The sequence below is a fragment of the Diadema antillarum genome, unplaced genomic scaffold, assembly GCF_040938485.1.
Source record: "Diadema antillarum isolate AM-2024a unplaced genomic scaffold, OU_Dant_1.0 seq00000122_RagTag, whole genome shotgun sequence".
NCBI lineage: Eukaryota > Metazoa > Echinodermata > Echinoidea > Diadematoida > Diadematidae > Diadema > Diadema antillarum.
In genome coordinates, this window is record NW_027271202.1 from 647583 (window position 1) to 674946 (window position 27364).

At 38.2% G+C, this 27364-nt stretch overlaps 1 protein-coding gene across 1 annotated transcript; it reads right to left on the reverse strand.

Moving 5' to 3' along the window:
- Positions 1-1488: 1488 nt before the first annotated feature.
- LOC139727186 (A disintegrin and metalloproteinase with thrombospondin motifs 1-like) lies at positions 1489-27364 on the reverse strand. Its single transcript, XM_071638146.1, has 26 exons — positions 27341-27364; positions 26195-26255; positions 24150-24499; positions 23160-23320; positions 22999-23096; positions 22037-22224; positions 21382-21465; positions 19944-20086; positions 19135-19278; positions 16837-16972; positions 16075-16236; positions 14999-15094; positions 13858-14000; positions 13068-13131; positions 11692-11803; positions 10913-11194; positions 10207-10284; positions 9726-9849; positions 8464-8666; positions 7757-7886; positions 7061-7271; positions 6005-6227; positions 4835-4981; positions 3572-3745; positions 2461-2654; positions 1489-1647 (listed from the first exon to the last, which is right to left on the reverse strand). Exons 1-26 carry the CDS (start codon positions 27362-27364, stop codon positions 1489-1491), a joined length of 3891 nt encoding a protein of 1296 aa, XP_071494247.1.

Here is a 27364-nt window from a genome sequence, read left to right on the forward strand (position 1 = left end):
GAAGCCTAGGTTGCATGCAATAATTGTTGATATGTCGGGCAAATATCTGGCAAGCTGTTAGTTGTCATGAGTACACACTTTATAAAGTCATGCTAGATTTGAGTATACTAGTCGTTAGTAATCCGGTCTGTACTGCTATTCCAGTGAGCAGACGTGCAGACTGACATGTACAAGAGATTTTACCTTTTGGTTTATGGGGGGGGGGGGGGGGGGGGGGGACTAGGCGGGGAATGAAGGGGGAGGTCTGGACAGAGTCGTTTTGCCTCCCCTTCTCCCCCTCCCCCCCCCCCCCCTCTCTCTCTCTCTCTCTCTCTGACTTGTGGCTGAAGAAATGACAGTTCAAATGTTTCTACTACCAACTTAACGTTTCATTATCTTTAACCCTTTCCATTAACAATTTAACTGAATAATCATTAAAAAAAGTTATAAAGCATCTGAGATATTAAGAAACTGTGGAGGTGATAAGAACACAATTTGACTCTGGTGATAGGAATAATGGCAGTATCGGCACGATTGCGATGACGTAAATAGGGGTGTAACATCCGGAAGAAGATGTCACTCCTTTAATGATGGCCATTTGTCACCATGAGCTAGGCTGACCATGACCCTTAACAGTTTCCTTGGTCTTTGACAGTCCCCTTCATCAAGTCTTTCGCTGAGACTGTCATCGTGCAAGTCTAACACATTACAGCAAGCTTTAGATTTGCGACGCGAACGCTAAGACGACGCAGCCTTTCCAGTTAGACAATGGAAACAGCTGTCTCGTGCAAATGCAAAACACCACTTATAGCCTAAATAGCGTCGTGTTTACATTCCCGTTGCATGTATAAAGCTCGCCATTATCTCGTTAAAACAAACCTAGAAATAATGCAGAAATTGACAAATTCAGGATGGATGTGAATAACAGAGTAATCACTTTTCACACGATTTAGAGTAAGATAAAGTAATGTCATCCATCGAATAAATAGCAAGTTGAAGATGAGTGCTTATTGATAAGGGGCTGTATCTATGGCAATGTTGATTGCATTGTTCTCCACTTGCGGGCGGTTTGATTCAAACTTAAGTCTTTAACCTTAGTTCGTCCCTACCGTAAACGGTATCTAAAGGTATCAAATCTCACTTATAACATGCATAATTATATTCCTTTGTCAGCAGTTTTGATACAAGGTAAGAGTCTCCATCTGACATGCATAGAAAAGTGTGTCTGTAGCATGTGTAAAACTCTTTCACATTCCAAAGGTAATTATAGGAAACGCGCTTATAGCCATCAAAATAGTGTCGATAGATAAAATATTTCATGGATTACAAAATGACATAAATATCACTATGCAAGGTGTATCAGATTTCGTGCAGTGTTTGCCGTGTGCATGAATTAAATGTTCACTCGCGATGGATCCAGATGATTCCAGTTTGGAGCCAGCGATAACACATGCACATCACTTTGGCAGACAACATCGGCTGAGCTGTCCATTATTAAGAGAGCCAGGTTCAATCAACAAAGGTGTACGTGGCTGAGAAACCGAGCGAGGAATAAACCGAGTCACTGAAGAAGGATATCCGTAACCGGTTTCCAAATGACACATAGCCGAAGGGAGCATGCTGCCCGCAGTATATGCTGCTGTAGTATCGTTGATCCATATCCTTGACCTTGGTCGGATATCACAAAGAAAAAATGTTTACTATTGATGATTATTTATTCATAAACCTGTCTTCAATGAAAGAAAGTTTGGCAAACTGACACATTACTGGAAAACTCAGAGTCTGAAGAATTTGAAGTTACCAAAATCATGACCATGAAATGCGGAAAATTCAAAACTTATGTGATTTCCAATTCAATGGGGAAACTCATACACAAATTTAGTTGCAATCACCTTCTAATAACATTATCAAAAATTTTTGCTAAAAACAGTTTTATTCATATATAGTTATCCAACAAGACAGTCTAATTTACTGCATTTACCTTGAAACTGGATGTTGTCTGCCTACAAACTTTTCATATTCATCGGGCCTACTACAGGTTGTGCTTTTAATAGGCGCTTCCCCATTTTTGTTCTTATCAAAAATTTGTATTACATTTTGATGCTTAATTAACCGTTCTATCTTTTACGTCACGAAAAAAAAAATACAATTGTACCATATACTGTAATAATCATTGTAAATAAATTTTTGTTTGCTTTTTGTTTTCATGAACATTGACAAAGTTGAAATGAATTCAATTCGCATGAAATCAAATCAAGATCAGAAAATCAATGTTCTAGTACTCACCCTGGCTATTGTTCAACTGGACATGGTATACATGGTATATATAGATAAATGAATATATTTTATACATATACTCAGTTCGTTTCTATGTTCGTTTGTGTATGTTAGCAACTGCATGACTTGTTAGAGAATTATGAACAAAAGAAATGAAGAAAAAGATAATTAAACTAATATGAGAGGGAAATGATTAGCACCCACCTGCACATGGTCTCGTACGGTCGAACACGATATTGCATCATCCACGTGTAAATCGAATTCATCAAAATACAAGTTTATCCTGTTCTGTGGTGGGGCGATGATATAGAACACACACTCATGGTTGGGAGGGTAATATGACGGGTAGTTTGGGCTTGTCACCACCCCTGATGATTGCAGGTGTAGTTGGTCACAACCTGGTGGAAAAAAAGAAAGTTTGAAATATTTCTTCTTTAAATCTACTAATACAAGTATGTTAAAATCTAATCATAAAAATTATAACACTTGAATTGCTGACAATAGTACTGGAATCATGATGATGACAATCATGATAATTATAATATAGAAAAAGCATAAAAGAAATAAAAAAGGAAACTTCTACTGCTCCTACTTCTTCTCCTCCTCCTCCTCCTACTACAACTACTACTACCCCTTCCGCTGCTACTACTACAAACTATGTTGTTTGGAAGCACTGCTGATTGGACCTTACAATGTAAATTTTCTTGAAATGAAAAACCAAGAATTCATGAGCACAGAACAACATGGAACCTTTAAACAATCTTAATTATATGCAAGCCTTTCTGGGTTGTGCGTACCTGTGTGCTTGTTTTAAAAGAAAATTTTGCCCCTTTCTCCTCCCCCCCCCCCCCCCCATCCTCACCCTATTACCCCTCTTTCCAAAATCTATTCCATTTTCTTCATGAAATTGATTGCACGAAGTACGAAACTGATCACCTGAAAGTGAAATTGAATCTGACCCCAAACATTGTCAAACAAGCTCACCCGGATTATCGCATGAATTTGAATGCTGCAGAAGTACGTAATGCAGTGCTCGCATTTGGAAATAAGGTTCATGCATGAATTTGATTTGAAATTTGAAACGAAATAGAGCTGCCATAAAAGAAACTAATCGCTCGGATTCTGAAATTGAATGCCCGAATATTTTCGCGTGGATGCGCTGTGTTAATTTGAATGCACATTCATGATTTGGAATGATACAAGTATGAAATTGACCTAGAAATCTATAGTATTAGTATCATATAGTACTCATAAAACTAACAATTACTTCCATTGTTATCATGATTAATATTACTATCATAGGCCTACTACTAACTGGAATAAGGCACCACGGACTGGATGAATTGGTAGGACAGCGAGTAGCCCCTGTCCTCGCCGTTGGTCAACAGGTCAAACTGGACAATGTTACTCGATGAGGTCCAGTTGAAGTTGGTAAAGAAGCTACAGGCGCTGTACACGTTCTCGCCATCTTTAACACGAAATGAATCACCTGCGAAAAGAGAACGCAGCCATGTAACATCCAAAATCAATGGATTGGTAGACCTGTTTTTGAATCAATCTAAATCTTGCTCTAAGTATGGTATCCGGCATCAGCAAAGACTTTGTTGTCAAATAATTAACGTGACTTCCTCTTGACTTTGCGATTACACTATAGGAAATCGAATTATTCAGAAGTATTCCACTAAAGATAATATAAAATTTTGGTACCTCAAAAGTTTCCCTGATTTTCCTTGTCTTAGTTTGCGTTTCAGGTTAAAGTATCTTTAATATAACTAACACTGTGAGACTTACTCGCCCCAAAGTGCTCTCATGTCTTAATAATCATGCAATAATGGTTTCGTACCAGAGCAGAGCGGGCTCTGAAAAATTCGAACGAGCCGTTAGTTTGACTCGACGCGGTACCGCGAGAATCAATATACACGTATTGTACGAAACCATTATTGCATGATTACTAAGACATGAGAGCACTTTGGGGCGAGTAAGTCTCACAGTAGTTATATGAAAGGTACTTTAACCTGAAACACAAACTAAGACAAGGAAACTCAGGGAAACTTTTGAGGTACCAAAACTTTATATTATCTTTAACCTAAAAGATGAAGTAATTTCATTTCTAACATAATTGCCCTGTAGAGCTGCTCTTCCCGTATTTATCATCAGTAAGCAATAAATATGATTCAAAGTCTGTAAGTTACTTTCTATAGAGGTTCATTCATAATGTCAAGTTGATAACTTCTCTTTTTAATCAAGTAGGACCCACTGTGTTCTTATGTCGAAATAGAGCGCATTGTCAAGCACATTGATCGTCAATATCTGGACATTGTGTTCTTTTTATTTGTATACTAAGTTATTATTTTCTAGTTTCACTCCACTGATTTCTCATCAGTTGTCAAATGGATCGCATTTGCATGCCTCCCATAGTGTTTCTGCTCTTGCTGTAGTTATGTGTGCTTGCTGCATAAAAAAAAAAGAATTTGTATCATCTTTAAAATAAGTTGTTTTCTTTTATAAAGACAATCAGCTAGGGTATCAATATCCGACAAATTTTAACTTAAATTGCTCATTGCTGACGAGCACTTACCCAAGGGACAAATGACCTTGACGACTTTGAAAGTGACAGAAATCACGTGACCAAGCGGTGCCACAATGACAATGCTGGTTAGAGCGCCCCCTGTAGAACCGACTCTGTCAATAGTACCTTCTGCCTCCGTCGTTAGGAAGTTGCCATCTGCATCAGATATACAGAGTACACAGTGGTAGAGTGTGGGTACGTGGGTCAGATAGTGGTAAAAATTGAACGAGATTTGTTTAATATCAAGCAAAGTTCTTCGTTACGCTCCTTTATTCCACGTGCTTGTCTCATTCTTTCTGCCAGTGTACATGGTGTATGAATACCAAATTTGTTTGTTGTTGTTTACACTAATGTGTCATGCTTATGCTCTGCACATTATCATGACATTTTATGATTTCTAATATTTCGACAGCATTGGAACTATCATTAATAGTCCAAAAGAAGTAACTCGGTTATGTTAACAACCAAATATTGCCTGGCTCTTTCAATTATGAAAGACTACCAGTCGTAAATCATCGTATCATTATCCTTTGCAAACTCGATTGTTTATGCTTATCACCTGATTCATTCTGTGTTATGTTTTGTTGGAAAAAAAGGGAAAGAAAATAAATGAATTGAATTGATTTGAATAAATGAACAATATGAAATATATAGTATAATATCTAACTTGTTTCATCCATTTTCTGACTGTTTATTTAATTTCATTTATTATTTCTTTTTCCGTTTGTGCCCTCCTTCTTTGGAACACTCTCCCTACTCACATTCAGACCTCCACCTCCGTTGACATCTTCAAAAAGAAACTTAAAACTAATTTATTTTTAGAGCAGAATTAATGATTATGTAGGCCCTGTATGCATTTGTATATTTGTTATTCTAAGCTGATTTGTATGTTTGTCTGTTTGGTTGTTTAGCATTGTAAAGCGCTTCGAAACGTGTTGTATTAAGCGCTAAATAAATATTTCATATTATTATTATTATTATTATTATTATTTCTGCACGGTACAAATTAAAAAATCACTTCGTGATGACATGTGAATGACGTGAAAGAGCATATATGTGACTGAATAGGCATGGTTATTGCTCAGTTAAATGAATATTTCAACGCAAAGATAATCATCCAATACAAACCTTTCTACAGTAATGTAAAGTGTACTATGTTTTTAAGTAAGGTAGTTGTACCTGGAGCAAGAGTAGGGTTCGCTTCAGATGACGGGGCATCCCCGCCAGTGAGGGTCGTGGTCGTCGGACCCGTACGTGTGACGGCTGTTGTCGTGGCAACGCATTCGCACTCCTCCCACGTGGCGGGCTTGGGTTCGGGGCACTGGGAGTCGTCCAGCTCCGTGAGGAAATCTTCCCCCGTGCGACATAGAACCAGGCGGGTGCGATTCATGCAGGGCTTACACTGCCGTGAGGGTGATACAGAGGCAGACAGATGGACAACAACACGAGAATATGAATGATAGATAGATAAATAGATAGATAGATAGATAGATAGATAGATAGATAGATAGATAGATAGATAGATAGATAGATAGATAGATAAATAGACATATAGATATATAGGTAGCTGGATGGATAGATGGATAGATACATAAATAAATAGATAGATAGATAGATGGATAGATGGATAGATACATAGATAAATGGATATATATATACATATATATATAGATAGATAGATAGATAGATAGATAGATAGATAGATGTAAAGAGACAGAGAGAGAAGGAAAGAGGGAGAGGAAGGGAATGAAAGAGGAAAGAGGCAGAAAAATGATATATGTGAGAATTAAGGTTAAAGGATCTTATTCAATTATATCCTTACTTAGAAATAACGATAAGAAAACATGATTCATGGTAACTATCAAGATTATAGTCTTCTTTCTCATCTTCTCATAACCTGTCCTCTTTGCAATAAAGTTATCATGAATCTTACCAATCTTATCTTTACTACTAGTCTGCTATAAGTTTTTACTAAAAATCTTCTTGAGTGAGCAATAAACACATTGCAACTTCTTCTTCATTCCACTCCTTTTTAATTTTGTAATTGCTCTGCCTAACTTTCCCTTCCCCTCCTCTTTGTCTTTCCTTTTTTTCTGTGTCGCTATTCCAGTTCTCTTTAAAACATTCTTTTTTCTTTCTGATGCTATTTCTTGTCTCATTTACTCTTAATCTCTTTCCTCCTCCGTTTCAAGAATGTATACTTTATGGAATAAAGGGTTGACATTGCACTCTTACAGGAGACCATGCACTGAGCACCCATGTTCCGGGGCAATCCGGTAGGCCTGTACATGGTTCGGCAGCACTCGGCTTATCGTCGTCATTGCAGAAAACATCGCTGACCACCCGAACCCCGTCGATACCGAACTGCAGGCACACGACAACACGCGTTCGCACTCCTTCGCCGCAGGTGGCGCTGCACGTACTATTCAAGTCGGCTAAAAACCACCTGTGAAGCAAAATAGCGTGTACTCCATTTGAGATTTTGATGTTTTCAGTATGAGGCTCACGATTGCTCAGGCAACTCCATGAAATAGAAAACCCGAATGCAAGATCTCACGTTCACCTACAAAATGTCATTAGGGAGCTAGCATTTTTGCCTCAAAAGGTACTTATTGTTAAAATACTACTCTGCTAGTCATCCTTTTGCTTGATATTTCTATGACATCGTGAAATTGTTCCTTGAAGAGGAACAAAGTAACAATGTAACTGAACAATGGAACTGAATTCAAAACAACAGACACATAATGGGTAAAGTGAGTACTAATAATTATTATTATATCTTGTAAGTTATTAAACAAGGAATGTAAGATATTGGGCGTCACGAAAAGTATGAAGAAAAATTAGTCATTGTTGATTTCTATTCGTATTATTACATAGATTATAAATATCGCCGTTACTATCATATTCACTATCGTTGTTGTCGTTCTTTACCTTGGTGGACAATTATCTAGTTCACAGCTCTCCACAAGAGGAACTGGTCGACTCGCCAAATCACATAGGCTGTCGTCAACGAACAGGACGCTGATCACGTCTACGCATCGCACCACTTCCATTCGAGTTCCTGTTTGAGGAGGAAGACAGTGATTTCAAAGAGCTTATCTCATCCAAAATCACCCAAAGAAGGCTTCTGCCCAATTCCAATAACAGTTTCTTCTGTCATTGTATACAATGATAAACGACATGGCATGTGAATCACTGGATATTTGTTGTTGTGCAGTTCTGTATCATGCATGCCGTCATCATGAGTACTGTTGTCAGAAACAAAAATCTAGTAAATGATTGAGTGATAATGATAGGGCAAAAATGAATATGCTCCGTTAGTGAGTAGTATGATGCCGGCGGCACGAATGTACACATTTGAATCTTCCATCCTAGGAAAAGAGATTCATGAAATATCAACTTCAATCCTTAAGTAAATGACACATCGTATACAGCGTGCCCACTTGGATAGGGGACAAGTTTAATAACATCAAAGAAAAACACCTCGATAGTGCTTAACCTGAAATACCTGACAATTTCTTCTCTTCATTTCTCACATCATATCATGTCCCGTCACTTTAAATTAAATAAAATCTAAATCATATCATATCAAGAAGAAACTGAACCATATCGGATTTAAAATCACAAGTATCACTAACCGGTACCACACGTCACGCTGCATTCTCCCTCAGACTTGGCCCAGATGTAGAGGTCTGTCTCGGTCGGGGTCGGTGTCGGGGTGGACGACGTGAGCTTGGCGTCGACCTGCACGTAGTACTCGTAGTGAATACTGGAGAAGACGCTGCCAGTACCTTGTGCGAACACCTTGAATTCGATATCATACTCAGTGGGTCCTCTTACTCTATCAGTCAAATGAAACGAAATGAGAAACAAGCATTCAAAACTGACCTAGTAGATTGACAAATGAATATCCGTCAAAACTTGCATCTAAGACCATTGCAATTCTTTTCTTTGTCTATAATAATTCACAAAGATGCTGTACGCTCCTTTCTGGAGCTCTATTGTAATATTGCACCATTCCAGCCCTTCATCGACGTATAAAACAGCGATTATTCCGTGCTTGAATAAAAGACATGTTGAAAATCATGGACATACATACTCAGGTTGGACTCGAACCAACAACCTCCTAATTGCTAGACAGGTCTCATATCCACCATACTATATCGCGCTTCCGCCCGAAAGCCTGTGATGGTTTGAATCCAATTTGAATATTTATGCCCATGATGTTTATCACGGTTACTACTAAAACACTGAATAATCGGTGTTTATCTATGTCGATGAACGGCAATTTGTCAATCAGTTCCAATTAAGAACAACTCGGTGCAAGAATTATTGATTTAAATAAAGTCGTGTCAGTAACTTACACCATTTATTCATAATGGGTCGAAGCATTCTGCGTAATCAATTTAATCAAAACACACATCATTTTCGATCTATGTTTGTTTATTTCATTTTACCATCTGAGAAGAAGATGGCTGGATAGCCCATAATACAGCTGCACTAGCTGGTCTTCCATGGGGTCCAGTTAGGTGTGAGGTGGGACCACTTCACCGGGTTACACACCCTGCTCTTTGCGATGAATGAATGAAGCGGGGTGGTTTTTTTTTTTTCACATGCATGAGTTGTGACTCTCTCACGCGCGAGACCTCTATTTTATGTCCTATCCGAAGGACATCCGAGAGTTTTGCCTCTTATAGTAGAGGGGACGGCATGATTACACACAACATCGCTCAGTTAGACTCATGAATCGAACCCGAGTCTTTTGGATCTGGATGCAGACGTGCTACCGACTGAGCCAAATCACCGAAAGGAAGTAGTGAGCAGCGTTTTAGCATAGCGCTAAAGACAACAGTGAGATTGTCTTCTTGCTTCTTTTCTTTCTATTCTTGTGATGACTTACTCTATCTTCTCTAGTCCAGCTGACGTGGTATAGTAGACAGTGGTATTCTGATCCCGGTACTCTCCGTCCAATGACCGGGTCTGACTCTCACCTCCTACCACCAGCTGACCGTTGATAGTCACCCCTACGTGTGAGATGGGCAAGGAGGGAGTCATACATAATACAGCAGATTATGTAAACTGGGCATTATGTGAACTTATTATGTATATATATGTAAATATGTAAATATGTAAATATATAATGTATAATTATAATTATATATGATGTGGATAAACACAATGTCAAGTTTCAATGAATGCTTCATAGTCTTTGGATGCGGGTGTGTACTTCTTCTGACTATATTATTCATCAGATGTTTCACTTTTTCGCTAGCATGAACACAGTTTTCCGATGTGATATCAGTACTCACACGCAGTATTATGACGTGGAGTGCGATAGATAGATAGATAGATAGATAGATAGAGGGCGGGGGAGTACTTACACATAAAGGTGGCGTTGTTCGAGTTGGCAACCGTGATCGACGTTACACCAGCTGGGATCGTTAGAAACGGAGAAAATTCTGGGAGTCAAGAAAAAGAGAAAAGTTTTAACACAAAATAAATGAGAGAACAATGAATACAAAGAATAATAGATTGTTAAATAGGGAAAATAAACACTCAACACGGATAGACATGATGCTCGAATGTCGTAATTTGTAAATTTCGGTTACACGAAATATGAGAATATCACTACAGCTAACGCATTTAGCCATCAACTAAAGACTCAAAACTACGTTCGTTGGTTTTGTTTCTTTGGCCTCTACTGGATACATCCTTGTGTGGGTTTTTTTTTTCTTCTCGTCATCATGTCGCGAAAATGCGATCGGCTGGTACAAGTCTGTATTTGAGTCTATTCAGCGTCATTTTGCTAGTCTTTAAGGTATAATTGAGAATATAATGCGTTATGTTGTATACAACCTTTAACACGACATTGTTGCCTTCACTTGTGCTGTGCAACTCAATGAAAATTTCGGTCAACATGTTTTGTTTTTTGTTGTCATTTCAACCTATAGATTCTCTCTTTCTATACAAACGCCAGACAAATTAATCAAGTTGCCTTTCCTCCCTATTGTAATATATATATATATATATATATATATATATATATATATATATATATAGACCAAAAGTTTGAATTTGATAGCATACGTTGGTCAGCCAGATTGATGTGGAGGGAGGCGGACACCAAGCGGCACGTAGACGAGTCTCCCCCACACACACCGCACGGATCGAGTGCCACGCCCGAGTACTGGTAGCCGTCACAACCGAACGCCCTGCAGGTGCCCTGCACGCACACCCTCGTCTCGCCGAAGTCAACGGAGCACCGCGTACCGTCAACGAACTTGTCCCCCCGGCGTTCGACAATGCGTAGACTTTGATCGACGTCGGCAACGACTTCCGCCTGACACCACATCTCGCACAGCTGATCACCTGTCGGTGTTTCATTTTGTGTTTGTTGTTGTTTGGTAGTTGGAGTAATATGCGAGGGGAAATTCCATTGACAGTTTAAATGTCCACAGGCAACACAGTGCATAGTTGTTAATAGTAAATAACAATAACAATATCTGAAATAAACAAACAAATAGGCAAAGATCTGCACTATTTCAATTTACGATGTTGCTCCTTTTCATCTTACACATCAATAGTATCACTCCTTGCCTAGCTTCGAGACATATTTTAAGATATACGTTTGGTACAATCAGCTCCCGCAATGGATGGGTTAAAAGAAAATGAGAAATCATATACTTCAAACGGGCTAAACTGTATGGTATATGAGCCCGACTGTTTCTAGGCTAATCGGCATGAGAAAAAAAAAAAGTACATAGACAATATATAGGATAAGAAGCCATTCCTAAATGATGTTTATCGTTCCAACTTCACCTGTTTAATGAGCGACCATTCAAACTTTGATGTGGATTTATCCGTACCTTCCGAGTTCTCGTTGTAAGCTTTCCATTCAAGGTTCTCCCCGGTAGAGGGCTCACTACTCGTCATGCCGCACTGTTCGTCTCTAAAGGCACTCTGAGTCGATTCGCACTCCTGCAACATGTGATAAAAACCCAACAACACAAACACACACAAAAGAAATTATAACGGTGACCTTGAAAATGATGCTGAATAGTTCGATATTAGTAGTGAGAACATGAGATCATCTCAACTATTACTAAGTCTACTTTTCTTCAATCAAGTTCATTGTTACTCGAATCTTAAAAGTAGTCATACCGCTGCTGTTAACTACTCGTATGTTACTCCTGCAGGTAGTGTTCACTATAAGCACTACAACCATCGTTACTCTCGGTGTTACTATTGTTACTCTTAATAGGATTTTGACTATACTCTCTTCTTTTCTGACCACTCTCTATACTACTACTACTACTGCCACTACTACTGCCACTACTGCTACTACTACTACTGCCACTACTACTACTACTACTACTACTACTGCTACTACTACTACTACTACTACTAGTACTACTACTGCTGCTGCTGCTGCTGCTACTACTACTACTACTACTACTACTACTACTACTACTACTACTATTTCTATTACTTTTGCTTTTACTACTAAAACAATTTAACGACCACTACTGCTGTCACTAGTTCTATATGAGGTTTTTCATAGCCGTGGCTATACTTCGCCGTATGTAAATTGTGCTTTCGTCCTTTAGAAAGTTGAATTTTGTAAAAATAGTTATTTCATATGAATATTTGATGAAAACAGAATGATTGACCGTTTACTCGTCCCTACACCGATAGGAAAAGATCAGATTGAATCTTGCAAAGAGTGGTACGTAAAAGAAGGAACCTCTCTAGCATCCTATAAAGTATGTCCACACAAAAAAATTACAATCAAATTTTCGCATTGATAACACCCAGTATGATTAAACTGTCTAAATGCAACCTCAGTCTTAAAATATAACATCCTAGCTCTATTTTGCAGAAAACCCCATTCAATTTGGTTGAGCGGTCACAGAGAAATGTGGATTGTTGTAAAGCATGTCATGAGTCTGATTCTTCCAAGTTAAGCACTTTGATGCTCTTGTGTGTGAATACAATAGACAGAACTTGGAGGGAAGAGATTTCTGACATCCTCTACAAAACTCATTTCTCTTGGACCACTGAAGCAAATCGAATGGGGTTTTCTGTAAGATATGGGCAATGAGTTATAATTTCATATCCTGAATTTGTATTTAGATTGATTCACTATTTTTGAAGATATCATTGAGGAGGGTCCCGTTGTAATTTTTTTTTTTTTTTTTTGGGGGGGGGGGGGGGGACATACAATAGATCGAGTGCCCTGTACCTGCGTGTTACACATTTCTGCTACAATGCTGTCTCCTTCACAACCAGCGCCGCCATTTTGTGGTCTAGGTTAAAAAGCAAACAAACAAACGAATGATAATGATAAACATAATATGAGGTGGAATTCCATTGCATTTCATTCCATTGGGTATAGCACATACATTTTCTACATATGGCTCGTTTTATATCATGTGGCAGTCACACGGCTGCCAAGTTTACATGCTCTTCTATCTTTTTTTTTTCTTTCTCCTTTTTATCATATATAATTATGAGTTGTACATACAATTGTCCTATCTACATCTTAGGGGAATGTTTTGTCTCAAAATATGTTAATATTGGTACTTAACGAGATAACAATGTTTGCAAGCTGATCTATTGTAACATGCAGCATAACCATAAGACCGTTTTAAGTTCTTAAATAAGATTATTGCTGCGAATGCAATTTGTTATCGCTGTCTTTCCTCCACACTTGTATCTACGAATCCTGCCTATACGACCATTGTACGCACGACTATGTAGAAAACCATGCATTTGGAAGGTTTCCCTCCGAAATGTCCAGATGACAAAACACTTACGAATCATCTAGTGCACATTACATGGGTATAATACATTCTGAAATGCTTGCGAAGCTTTGAAATGTCAAACGTTGACAACAATGAGTATTACATAATATCTATCAGGCCTATTCATAAGGCAACAGGAAAATAAAATGCAACTATTATAATCGCTATGACTCAGTTGCATAATGTGATCGAGACTCGTATCACAGATCCTTGAATCTAAGCGCTTACATTGGGTTCGTGCAGTAGCGGTGTCTGAGGCGAACTCCTCCCCCGCAGGTCCGGGAGCAAGCCCCCCATGAGCCATCCCACGCCGACCAGCCCCCGTCTATTACCATGGCTGGCTTCTCCACACACGCCCCTTCGATGCACCACTGGGGAAGTGTGGAGAGAAATAGAGATAATGACCACAAAACAGGGTTGCTCCTGGTATCACAGAAGAAACCAATAGGCTTACTGAGAAATTGGGCTAAGTTTACGTGCGTCATCTGTTTTTATAAATATCTCTTATATCTCTACACCCTTGTATAGATACATATTAACAAAGATATCTATTATTTTAGTGTGTTATATTTGTAACATCTACTGAAGATGGTTTCATATAAATCTGAGGCCACTTCCCGATATACGTCATACAAAGACGATACAATGACGGTAAGCATTATTTTTTTTTTTCATGTAGCTTCATTTCAGCTCTTATTTCGGAAATCAGCACAATGAAAAATTAGAAATGACAAAAATCTACCCATAAACCATCCTAACTCAGAACATGACATAAATCTAAATGGAAAGAGATAATATTATGTCAAATGTGTTCCGACATGCAGGGTGCATGTTCTACGCTGTACGTCGGAAATATACTATTACTTTAATTTTTACTTTATAGAAGGCTCTGAAACCAACCCTATAGGTTCTTACTTGATCGGATCTCATTTTCTGTACTTTATCTGTTTACACTGAGCTGAAAGGCTGCTCGAGGCTGCCTAAAGAGGCTTGGGGGTGTTTCATGAAGAATTTAAGTCGAACTTAAAATTTAAGATTGACTAAAAATTATGGTATGCTGTGTGTGTCTTCAACGTTGCTCGACTTTCTAATGAAAATTGAGATTTAGAGATTTTCTTTTTATGTAGCCATTGATTATGCAAGATAAAATAAATAACAGTGGAAGTATTCTGTAAACATTAATGAAAGTGGGTGGTGATTATTAGGCCAATGAAATTGAACAAGGAAACCAGTGACATACTATAATTTGTAGTTAATCAATTTAATTAAGTTCGACTTCTTGAAACACCCCTCCCCTGAACTTACTTTTTACTCAGTATTAATGTAGTGTATATTTTACTTCTGAATCACGATAATAATAGGATCCTACCTTTCCCGCGCCACAGTTGGTGCCGTCAGCGGAAGCAACACCCGTCCGTGAGCAAAGTCCGTTTGGAAAGCGGCAGTACATCTGCGGACATCTGTCCTGTTTTGTATCAAACGGAGCAAAGTAACACTATGGGGGGTTTGTCGAGCCACTCCCCGGGAACTTGGAATTGAACTGGAGTGAACTGAGTTGCTTTAACTCCTTGCAAGGACTTATTGCCTTGTAATCAAGCAACCACAGAACCAAAGACCTTAAAGGCATCCTCCGAGTGACTGGCTAATTAGGAATAGGTCCATTGGCTAGTAATGAGCAAAACCGCCGTTGCCAAGGGATTCGAACTAATGACCTCAGAATTAATAGTCAGTGATAGGCTACAATATTTTCTCGTAATAAAGCAGCAGATTTTGCAACAATGATTTTTTTGTAACATGTTCCTTCACATAGTGATTGAGTAGATAGCAGGAAAATAAATCATATACATTGTCTCATACATTTTATGTAACCATGGTAACTGAGGAAAAAATACGGGATAATGCCTCTACAAGCAACATCGGTGCGAAAAAAAAGAAACAAGATTTGGTATAATTATTCATCAACATACTATGAAATCCTCCGTAATATGTTTATAACAAATTGGAAAGAAATATGCTTAAAAGCAAAATAAAAACAAACAGAAAAGAACACGATTACCCTCAGCCTATCAATGTTCAAGCTTTTTGGTTTATTTTGAAGATAAATCAAAATGTAAACATTTATAATTCAAACTGGATGAATGTCTTCCATGTCCTTATATTTAACTGAGCACGATGAAATCGTCAGCAATTTGAAGCAATTTGAAGTTGCATATGTATGCTTTCATTCAATATCAATCACATTGGACATAAATTGTTATTTAATGATTTCTTTCAATGTTATGGCAGTGCAATTATAAACGTGTAAAAAATTACTTTTACCTCAAATATGTTCTTAGTGTTTGCTTCAAACTAGCTACATCGACTTCGAATCGAGTGAACTTCTCCTGAAATACGTTAGTTTTGTGCCAGATTAGGGATAAATATTCTTTATTTTGAAATACTTGCTTGAACGCCATAAATGAGAAGCGCCACGTCCGTACACATACCGCTGAAGTACGTTGAGAACGTAATACATTGCTGATCGGCGTCGTAAATTTGACCCGGAAGTGGATTGCCGTCGATGATGACAAGATCTTCCGGGATGTCATCGAGGCAATCAATACTCGGCTCACTGTTTGGTTGTAATCAATAAGGATGAAAATGTATTTTTTTTAAATGATGTTATGCGACACAAAGTTACTGCTACGCTAATAATTCAATTTCGTTATTGTGTTTTTTCCCTACCAAAATCAAGAACACCATTTATAAAGTATGATAATTACACTTGGCGAGAAGGCTTTGCCAGAGAGAAACAACCTCATGACGAACATTCGTGGTAACTATTTTGTGAAAGATTGTAAATGTTGAATCAAGATTAAGATACAAAGACATTAAATATGACGTTTCGAATAGCTTATTATCCCACTAAATTAAGCAAGTTCTGGTATATCCATCATAGCTCTACTACCTTTCACACGGGTGAAAATATACTGCACAGGGGGCAGTTCATCCTGCGTTTTGTCAGAATTTTTTTCTGACAAACTGCATTAAGGTGCTGAAACCCATTCATCTGACTAACTAAGAGCAAATTTGTCCGTGAAAAAAAATAACATAGCCCTACGGCTTGATGAAATCCCCTGCTTACCCAATGTTACATTGTTAATTAAGGTACTAGGAAGAAAGAAATCAAAATACGAAATTAGTCACATGAAAACTTCGTAGATATACATACTTGAGAAAAATCTCGAGCTGATCTTTGCTACACTCTGACCAGACGAAGCCCCCAGTCCCACCTATTCGGTTTGCTGACATGATGTTTGTACCTAGCGGACAGCCAACGTCTTTATCGTGCAACATCCCAAGTCTGCGAATGTCAGGAAACTTGTCTCTGTTACCACTTATGCTTATTACATCATTTTGGTAACCACATTTTCTGTGTGTATAGTGCACTTAACTTTAAACTTATCTCATGCTTCTCAAAACTACAACGGTGAAATTAAACTGAAGAGAAAAGCAATTATCAGAATTCCATTCACACAAGGCCTCATACACCATGCATAATTTGAGTTCAGTTCTGACATTCAGAAAACTGCATGTATTTTGTAGCACATAAATGTCATAAGCGATTATGATAACGAAATTAGCATGCATACACTTTACACAAAATGTATACTTTCCCTATATCATACACCAATTGCTTTATCCACAAATCTGACCATTCATGCCATGCACGGATGTGAAGCTCAATATTGATGCAGCCTTGAACTTGCTCCACATGAATCTAGCAGACGTTCTGTAGTTTTCTTTCTTGGAGGAGTAGGTTACAGGGGGCGGCGCAGCCGTGGGGGCCGTGGGGGCTCGGGCCCCACACTTTTTGTGCACCATACAAAGGAAAGTATACGTAAATGGCACTAAAATGGGAGGGGAGAGAATGAGCTGAGGACCATTTTTTTATTTTTATTTTTTTTTGCTTGTTAGCTGAAGAAACCCGGAAGTGGACGAAGATGAGCTGAGGACCTTTTTTTTTTTTTTTTTTTTTTTGCTTGTCAGCTGAAGAAACCCGGAAGTGGACGCGGGGACGGGGAGAGATGAGCTGAGGACCCGAAAGTGGGCCCCCACACTTTTGAAAACAGTGCGCCGGCCCTGGCTTATAAAACAAAATATTGTACTTAAATAGTTCAAGGGCGCGGAGTGAAACAAAATAGAACAACTATCGACCATATAGCTTAAAGGGATTCCAACTCTTAGCTTCGATGAGATGGAAAGTTCTGCTCATCAGTTTAATAGTGTGGTTTCATGTATCAAAACATGGATTTCCTTCCTACACACAGGAAAACACGACTCTGTAGTGATGCTAAAAAGTATTTGAACCAGATCTTAATTTCGCTATATTTGGTTTTATCTTGCTTGCCGGTGGAATATTCTCCCTGAAACTTCTTGAGCTCTTTCCGTACGTTAGTTTTTATTGTTCATTTCATTTCAAACAAAATAGCTACAATGAAACATTTCAATACACATAATGCAACGAGATCAGTAGGCCTACCACAATGTAATAAAAGACAAGGAAATGTGAACTGAGATACAAATGTTATATTGTAAGTTTTATAACAAATTCTGTTACAAAGTTGTTGGACCTGGAGGGGACGACTAAAAAGCAGGACCTGTTGTATGCAGTCCCATCATTAAAAAAAACGAACAACAACATCCAATTTCCTACAAAAGTAATAGATAGTTGTCCTTGTATTACCGATTATGTACAATTACACCAAAAGAGCAATCAGAGATGCAAAAGAAATAGTGGCAATCATGACAAATTTTAACATGAGGGGAAAAGAAAGAAATAACTATACAAGAAACTATATATAAACGAAAAGTTTCTCGGTAACAGCACTCTTCAAAAATTCACATTTTGTAAACCTTCATCAGTCCGTATATTCATGACGTAATGAGTAGAAGGTAGAAATCATCACTGAATTCATTATTATGTAAAGAAGTAGCCATTACAATCCTTGCTCAGCTGCATGCAGCACCAACTCTATGAAGCACATTCTCTACCATCCCCTGTTCCATTTCCATTGTTCAGCGCGTAGGTATTCTCTCATTCTCTCTCTTTTTCTTTCTTTCCTTCCATACTTTTCATCTATTCTGGCAAGTTGTGTCATGTTGTTGTGTTTCTTCTGTTTTGTCCCGTCCTGTCGTATATCATATTCGTCACAAGTGTTTGTAAATAAGTAATTCATAGGTTTTATGAGTGGTTCACAATCTACAAGCTTTGCTTTTTAGTGGACCTCTCTATTCTTTCTTCCTTTTTTTTTTCAACTGAAGCATGACTTTGCATTATTTTTTTTTGCCAGTATGCGCTCCTATGTTTATTGATACCATTTATTAATTGCAAAGGCAAATGTTCTTTGTTTATGATGTAAAACCTGATTTATCTTGTGTTATGCTTTTGTTGAAAAAGAAAAAAGAAGAAGAATGAAAATAAATGAATTGAATTGAATTGAATTGAATTGAAACAGAACTCACGTGTGGCCAATTTCATGAGCAATGATGAGTCCGGTGGATAACCCGTTATCCTCGTTGAGAGAACACTGATGTGTCAGCGAACAGGTGCCTCTCACATTGGCAATGCCAAGCAAGTATTTATTCTGCTCTAATTCAATGTCGTATCTGTGGAGATAGAGAAAGAGAGAGAGAGAGGGGGGGGGAGCAGGGATAGAGCAAGAGGGGCGGGGAGAAGGTGAGAGAACAGAGTCCGATAAAAAAATGATATAACAGCACCTCTTGCTGGATTGGCCAAATGTCATTGGTAACGGCAAGACTCCTGCTTCGTGATTGGCTGTTGCTTCAACAAGTTATAATATTCTAGAGAAATATTGTCATCCGAAATAGTGACCAGGACCATGTGGTATAAAAAAAAAGATGAAATCAAACATTAATCCAGAGTCATTTTGGTTCTGCGCAGTGGACCATTGGGCTTATGAATAATTGTAAGTAAGCCTATATTTCGTACATATTTTAAAACACATTCCCATCAAGCAAAATCACATGTTTGTTTGTTTGTTTGTTTGTTTGTTTGTTTTTTTTTTGGGGGGGGGGGTTCACGAAAGTAAAACACAAATGTTACATGCACACACGCGATCGGGAAACACACACAAAACGCAAGTATTAAGACACTCTGGACTTTATCGTCACAAACTTTGAAGCACTACTATTATAAACTGGATTAAATTGACATTCCATAAACGGTTGGGCTCCGATGGGGAGTCGTTTTTGTCATAAAGTGAGGATTGGTTTTGGATTATTTTGATGCAAAGATAGTGAATTATACAAACCTTGTAATCATGATCGCGTTGTCCCAGTGATCTTTATGGCTATCGTCCAGTTTATTTGTGTAGTACTGAAACCAGCAAAAACTAGACAGGGTCATCTCACCATCCAGTACCACGTCTAGAGTTACGCCCTCTGGTGCCACGACCTGGACAGGAAGAAATAAAAGTCATCTCGTCGTTCCATGAGCAAACTAAGGTAATTCAAGATTACGTCATGCATGTTGGCTTTTTAATTAACTGCGATAGACGTCAATTATATAATGATTTCGGGTTTAGGGCAATTACCCCCTGGGCAATTACCCCGGACCCTCCCCGTGGCAGTAATCCTAATCCTGAACCTAATCGTAACCCTAACCCAAACTCCTGACCCTAAAGCTAACCCTAACCCTAATCTTTACTCCACCTTTACCATTAACCAGTATTTAGCCGGGATACGAATGATTAGTTATGTAATTGGTATAAGTGGAGCTTGCCAGCACAGCCCCTTGACTGCAATTCTAGTATTTAGCAACATTAATAGAAAAGATTTACTACTTCATCCAATGCAATACAAGGAAATGGATGCTTCCCCAAGTGTAGACTGACCGGCGATTCTAGCCACCCACTACGCAGGTTCATTCTATGTTTGAATATGAACTTCATAGTGATTGTTACATCGGGCAAAGTCTTGCATCCTGTCGATTTGACGAGTGAAGTGTCTAAGCAACTGAGAAAAAAAGGGTCATTTTGTCCGAATGGGCACACAAGCTAATTATGAACTGGTTTATTGAGCTGTTGAGCCCAATGATTGAGCCCAACGGTTGAGCCCAATAGAATTCGAATGGCCTCATAGAGATGGTACGCATGACCGTCTAATCCATACATCAACTAATGAGTCAGAAAAAGAATCCTAAACACGAACGTTTCGTTCTTTTATCAGCATAAGCAAGTGCTTTTGACATGAGCTCAATTAAACAGGAGACACTAAAGGCATATCTGCAGTAACATTTGATTAGAAAACTTTAAAAAGAAGGAAGACTGCTTAGCCAACACAATATATCTTACTTCTTTTAAAGTGAAATACAAATAGAGATGACAAGAGAAAAGTTTGAATTATAAAAGCTAAATGCAAAATTTGATACCTCCATTTTTATCAACTTGAGGTATTTGATATGGAAGATGCTAAGAATCATGTGATAATTTTAATGACATACTAATATATTTCTTGTCATGCATCATTGAAAAGATTTTTTTTCACTATTTGATGATGACTTTACTTTAAAAAGAAAAAGCTATTTTGAAAATATTACTAAAATCACATTTTTTCTTTTTTTAAAAGAAAATCAATCACTTGTTAATCCTTTCTGTGGCAGAATCTTAGGACAGTGTGTATAATGCTATGGGGTTTTCTGTGCCAATCAAAACTCAAATCATACAAAGGGTTAATTGAATATCAACTTACCGAATCGGAAGTGAGAACAAGGAGTCTAACGATGTGAAAGTGGATGACTCGCCCCAAACTGTCATGACGGAACCTCCCCGCTGCCTTTAACGGGAGAAAAGTAAATCTACACATCAATACGACACAAAACACTCATAAATTATTTACACAAGATCAATTTACCATCGTCGCGAAAAAAAGAAAAGCACATAAAGTCTTTCAATCCATATAAATCATATGAATGTAAACTGATAAACATAATGCATAGACAACATAAATGAAGAATCTTCATTTCCTTTTGAAACTAATTTTATCAGTCTATCAGCAAGCTGTCGACTTGCTTAACTCAGAATCACATCATGGTCCATATTTATCATCATCTTTGCTAAATGAGTTTAATCAGAGTAAAATCATTGCAGTCAGAGGAAAAGCTATTTATGAACACATGCAACTTCGAGACCCAATGCACTGCTATAAGATCCCCCACAACAACAACAACAACAACAACAACAACAACAACAACAACAAAGCATAGATGATATATTATAGTATATTCAGAACGTTCATATATCGTTACAACCATTCCATGTCAATCGATGTTCCTGATTTGTCCTCTGGTTTGCTGAAACATTTCACATGTTATTGTCCTTCCTCAAAATCGCCTAAGTATACTCACGATATTAATGAGAGTCAAGGTATAAGGAACGACATCGGTTCCATAGTATAGTCGCATCTGATTGTCTGCGACCACGAGTAGTTCCATAGCCTTTGCCTCTTTGTTGGTTTCCCGCCTTTTCCTGGTCGGATTGTCCGTCTGCCTGGACTGAAGTGGCATTGTGTGATTGAAGATGGTGTGGAAGAAACCTATGGACAGGGAGTTGGGACAAAAGAAAGTTTTAGTCTTTCGTTAGAGAGATGACTCCGTTGTTTTCATCTATTCATTTGTATTAATTTCGTCTTATTTTCACATGATAGCTCTTCAGTTAAAGAACTGATTTACAGAGGGGCCCTGCATAAGAATAACACAAGTTACCCACAAAGTTGCTTGCAAAAGTACCTTACAATGATAATAACACATAATTACGAACTGAATACAATATAAGATTATAATACAAGAAAAAAAACAGATTAAAGGCGAGACATAGTTTTCAGAAGGGCTCCAAAACGATCTTCCACATCTCGGAACCTGCTTGCACGTCATATGATATCGTGTCAATCGTAGGTAGGTTAACTGTTTCTTATAAAAAACAACAACAACGTGCTTCTGTATCAGAAAGAGGAATGGACGCACCCACCAAATTTATAGAATGCACGATGAATGTGACGTCATCACAATTCGGAGACCGTTATAGACTGTCAATCGTGACCATGACGATTTCTATCCCATTTTATTAGATTACGGCTGGACGCTGCTGACTTGGGCAGTGGACCGTATAAACTGTCATTGACCGTAAGGGCATTCTCCTTGTTCTTTTTTTCCCCCTTGATCAGGTTGTCATGTTCAAGTACTAAATAACAATAATACCTAAAGCTCTAAAGCGCATTATACCTCAAACGTTGATGTTATCCTTACAATGATTAAGTCTCTTGTAAATTGAGAAAAAATGGAAAGAGTATGCCCTTTCGTCAGACACTTACTTGTGTCCAACCCACAGAAGTGTTCTTCCTCGTCATCGAAGCCCACCTCGACATTGATACCATCGACGTCGAGATCGTCGGGCTCGGTCTCATCACTGCTGCCGAAGTCGTCCTCCACGATCGAGCTCCTACCGGCTTCCCAGTCGAAGTCTGTTTGGGACTCTCTCTTGATGATGATGTGAGGCTGAAATTGACCCGTGTCCGACCTCACGAGACCAGTGTCTCGCCATGGCTGCCCGCGGTCGGAGTGGTATCGAGTGGTGTGATCTCTCTTCAGCGGCCGAACCACCAGGTCAAACTCTGGAGTACTTATTATTCCAGTCTGAGAAAGAGACGAGCCCATGCGAACAAAATCATTAAGTTTAGATATGACAGTTAGACATATAACTTTCATTCTGGTGGAATAAAATTGACTTAAACGAAATATGATTGTCACAGATCAAGGTCATCTCTCGTGCATTTAAAAACCAGAATCACAAGAAATCGATATGTTATTCAGGTGTATATCTAGCAGTAAGACAGTTATATGAAACCGACATTGATACTTTGTAAGGTCTCATTTGGAAGGGGTTACCTTCACTTTTGTCATTAAAGTCATGTGTTTCCAAACAGCGTACCAATTAAACAACGAGAACGTGAAATGAATGGATTAATTCCAAGAATCCTAGAAGTATTTCTTATGAATGGAAATTAAGATGTGCAGATGTATTAACATGTGCTGATATTTTACATTATGTATTTCTTAATATTTGAAAGGGTGCTTAGAATACAACTCGAAAGCAGCAACATTTCTTTCTGCCGTATACAGGCTTGGATGGTAAGCAAGGACATGTCTTTTTAGCGCCAGCACTACTCCTTTGGATGCCTAGGCCAGGAAAAAATAACAATCAGTCGATGAAGAAAAGAAAAAAGAAAATGAAGAACAAATAAGAAGAAAGGGAGAAAGACAGACAAGGAAACAGAAAGTAAAAAAGTAGAAGTAAGATGAAGAGAAGGAGAAAAAGAAGACAGCGTGTGGGAAAGAGTTTCGTTTTAAAATTATTAGTACACAGGTTAACCTATTGGTATGTGGTAAGATGAATTCTGTGGGACTGTCATTCATGATTAAACGACTGCTTGAACCAAGGTTCACCCGTAATAGGACAACTCACCACACCACTGCACAAGCTGATCGCCACAGTAGAATTCCGGTCACCCCATCGTTCCGGTGAAATCAGCTGTCCGTGATAGAAACATTCAGCATCAATGGCTTTGCGGTCCACTACCCGACCGTCCGGACCCAGAAACTCGGCCTCCAGACCTTGCCTGATTAACCCTGAGGCCCCGCGGAGGACCATTTGATAGGTGGCGTCGAAAGCTTTGAATTCGATTTGACGTAAATTCTTGGCCGATGAAGCCTGCCTCGGCTTTCTCGAGACTCTGTCGGTGCCATCAGTGTTATGGTAGGGTCCATCGCTAGTTGAAGACGCACCGACTTCCGTGGGCTCTGCTATATGAAAATCTGTTGAAAAATCGCCACCGATTCCGTTTCGTTTTCAATTAATAGAAATCTGTGCAGTATGGAACACTGTACGTTAAACCAACAAGGTATCTTAATATTATATTACAACATATAATAAAACGTCTTTTTTTACATAATATATGCGGTATTGGCCTGTCAACAGTACTATATCACTCATAAAGATAGGCTTACATGAATCTATGTATACAGGTTTGTATAAACTAAACAAAATACAATAAAATCATTAGATTCATTACGGCATTGCAATTTTAATTTTTCAGAAAAAGTCGGTTTCCCTTACTTTTTCTTAAACTGCACAACGAGGTTTCCGCTCTTTGAAAGCGAAAGTTATTTTGCCGTAAGCACTCTCTTTCCTATAGGAATGGAATTCTAAGACACCAAGGATCTTCGAGTCCTTCCCGCTCTGCTGCGCCGATGTGCTCCATTAAATTTGCGGAAAACTGTCCATGACGGTAGAGCACGCTATATCTAAGTCTCATTACGGTCATTGGCAAGATTCTATTCAGCTGAATCCTTTATGGAGTTTGGCCAACACCAGACGGTGTCATTTTGTCACCCTCCATTACAAGATAATTGAGCAGTTTGTTGAACTAGAGCACCCGACCCCATTCTCCACTTCAACGTTAACAACAAAGAGGATCACTTCAGCAATTCTTTCTTGGGAAACGCCGCTAAGAAATTTTATATCCATTGGAAAGTAAACTGGATCAACTGGGAAGGTTATCCAAATCCCTTGCCTATTTGGTTGGAATACAGATCATCTAGAATAAGTTGGGAGAACGCAGTGGTTTCGAACACAAGATTAAGGTTTTAACAACAGGGATAATCACCACTTGTGACCAAGTGTCCTATCTAGGGATAATCCTCTAGAAGAGAAAGAAGACCGAAACCTCTTGGACGCGTAAACAACATCAACTCGCGCAACACAACACGTGGAAAAACGTCAACAGTATACTGGATCGAGACTAATATAGGTGGATGCTGACATATCTTACAACGTGTGGCAGTTTGAGCTCTTTGGCTTTTCTCTCTCTTTCTTTGTCTTCATTTGTTTTTATTGCTTCTCTGTCGTTTCGCCACAAATATAACCTCTTTGGGGTCAGTTATTGTCTATAAAAGAATGTAACTCAACAGGTACAATTTTAAGATCATTTACACAAATCTCCTTGATGAATTTTTGCAGTGCGGCATTCTATAAAGTTAAGCATATTCTATAAAAATATTACGAAAAATTAAGCCTGAGCTGCATGTGCGCGCAGTCTATGGTTCATGTTGATATGCGAAAGAAATGAGGTGTGAGACGGACGTTACTCTCAAAGTCTTGCTCCTTTATTCAAGCTTTCGGTACGACCTCATCAGGATCGGGGGGTGTGGGGGGGGGGGCGTATAGATTCGTTGTGCTCTGTGTCGCCTTGTGTCACAACAGTGGGATGGTATATTTAATACGCACTTATAGGATCTATAACACTTATGATCTATTCGGCTTACTATTTTGTATAGTATAAAAATTGTTCGTTTCGTTACAAATCTGGACTTGCAAGGAAACCTAATAGTCTTTATAAACTAAACATGTAACCTATTAAGTCTATGATGTATTAAATCTATGATATATATCAAGTTTATGCGAGTGTGTTGTTGGTATGTGTATGTGCAGGTATAGAAAAAGCTACTTACCCAGCAAGCCCCTTTCACTGCCGATATAATGTTCTAATTCGTCATCAGTAAGAAACGCATCCTGCAAGAAAGAGACAAAGAGGAAATGTAAAGTATTAAGATAAACCAGAGTTTCATTCGTTTCATAAATACTGTATTTGAAATTAAAATGTGAAAAGTATTTCCAATTCATAATTAAACATCAGTGATGAACGCCAGTCATACTGATGCCGAGATATCAGATTCAGATTCAGATTCAGATTCATTTATTGTCCATATAGGGAATTCTTCTTGTTGGCATATGGGTGTACACATAGGAATATCTGCATACATACATACATACATACGTACATTCATGTACATGTACACATATAAATGAATACAATTTTCAATATATACACAATCGTACAACCATAATTTATACTCACAATACAGTAAACACACACATCATTACAAATTTATATTTCATCACAATTAATTATAATTATCGAAACAAAATGGCAGAAATATAGATCACATGGAGATGAAGAGATCGGAATAAAGACTTGACTCGGAAGAAAACAGTCAACTATATCTTATTTCTTTCATTCATCTAATCATTTCATTCATTTAGCATTATCAAAAAAGATTAACCAACACACAGGGTAATCATGTTCAGAAGACGGGGGCCTGCTTTTCAAGTCATCAGTGTTAACAATATCAAATATTAGAGGTATGCGGTAAATTCTCATTGTGCATAGGAACTAGCATATAAAAAGCATCCAAATGCGATATGATAAATACAGCCGATAAGATCACGTACAAAAATATGCGAACTCATACAAGGATGCATACGGTTATAATAAGATCAGACTACCAATGAATGATTGATGGTTTAAACATGACATATGGAATACTAGACTAAATTTTTTAATTTATTAATCATACTTATTTAGATTGTTGATTAAATTGTCTTTTAAAATTTGGCTGAAACTCAAGGTAAAGAGTATAAGTTAGATTAAGAAAGCTTTTTTCTTTTTTTTCTTTTTTTTTGGGGGGGGGGGTGTATATTCAATGTTAGATGCGAGAATGAGCAATGGGCAAGATGTAGGGCACATCTTGTTTCATACGTGACTTAACGCCTATATTGTAGCCATAGGGCATAAATAGGATGGAACTATCACATACGGCAATAGGCGTTCTTGTATACAT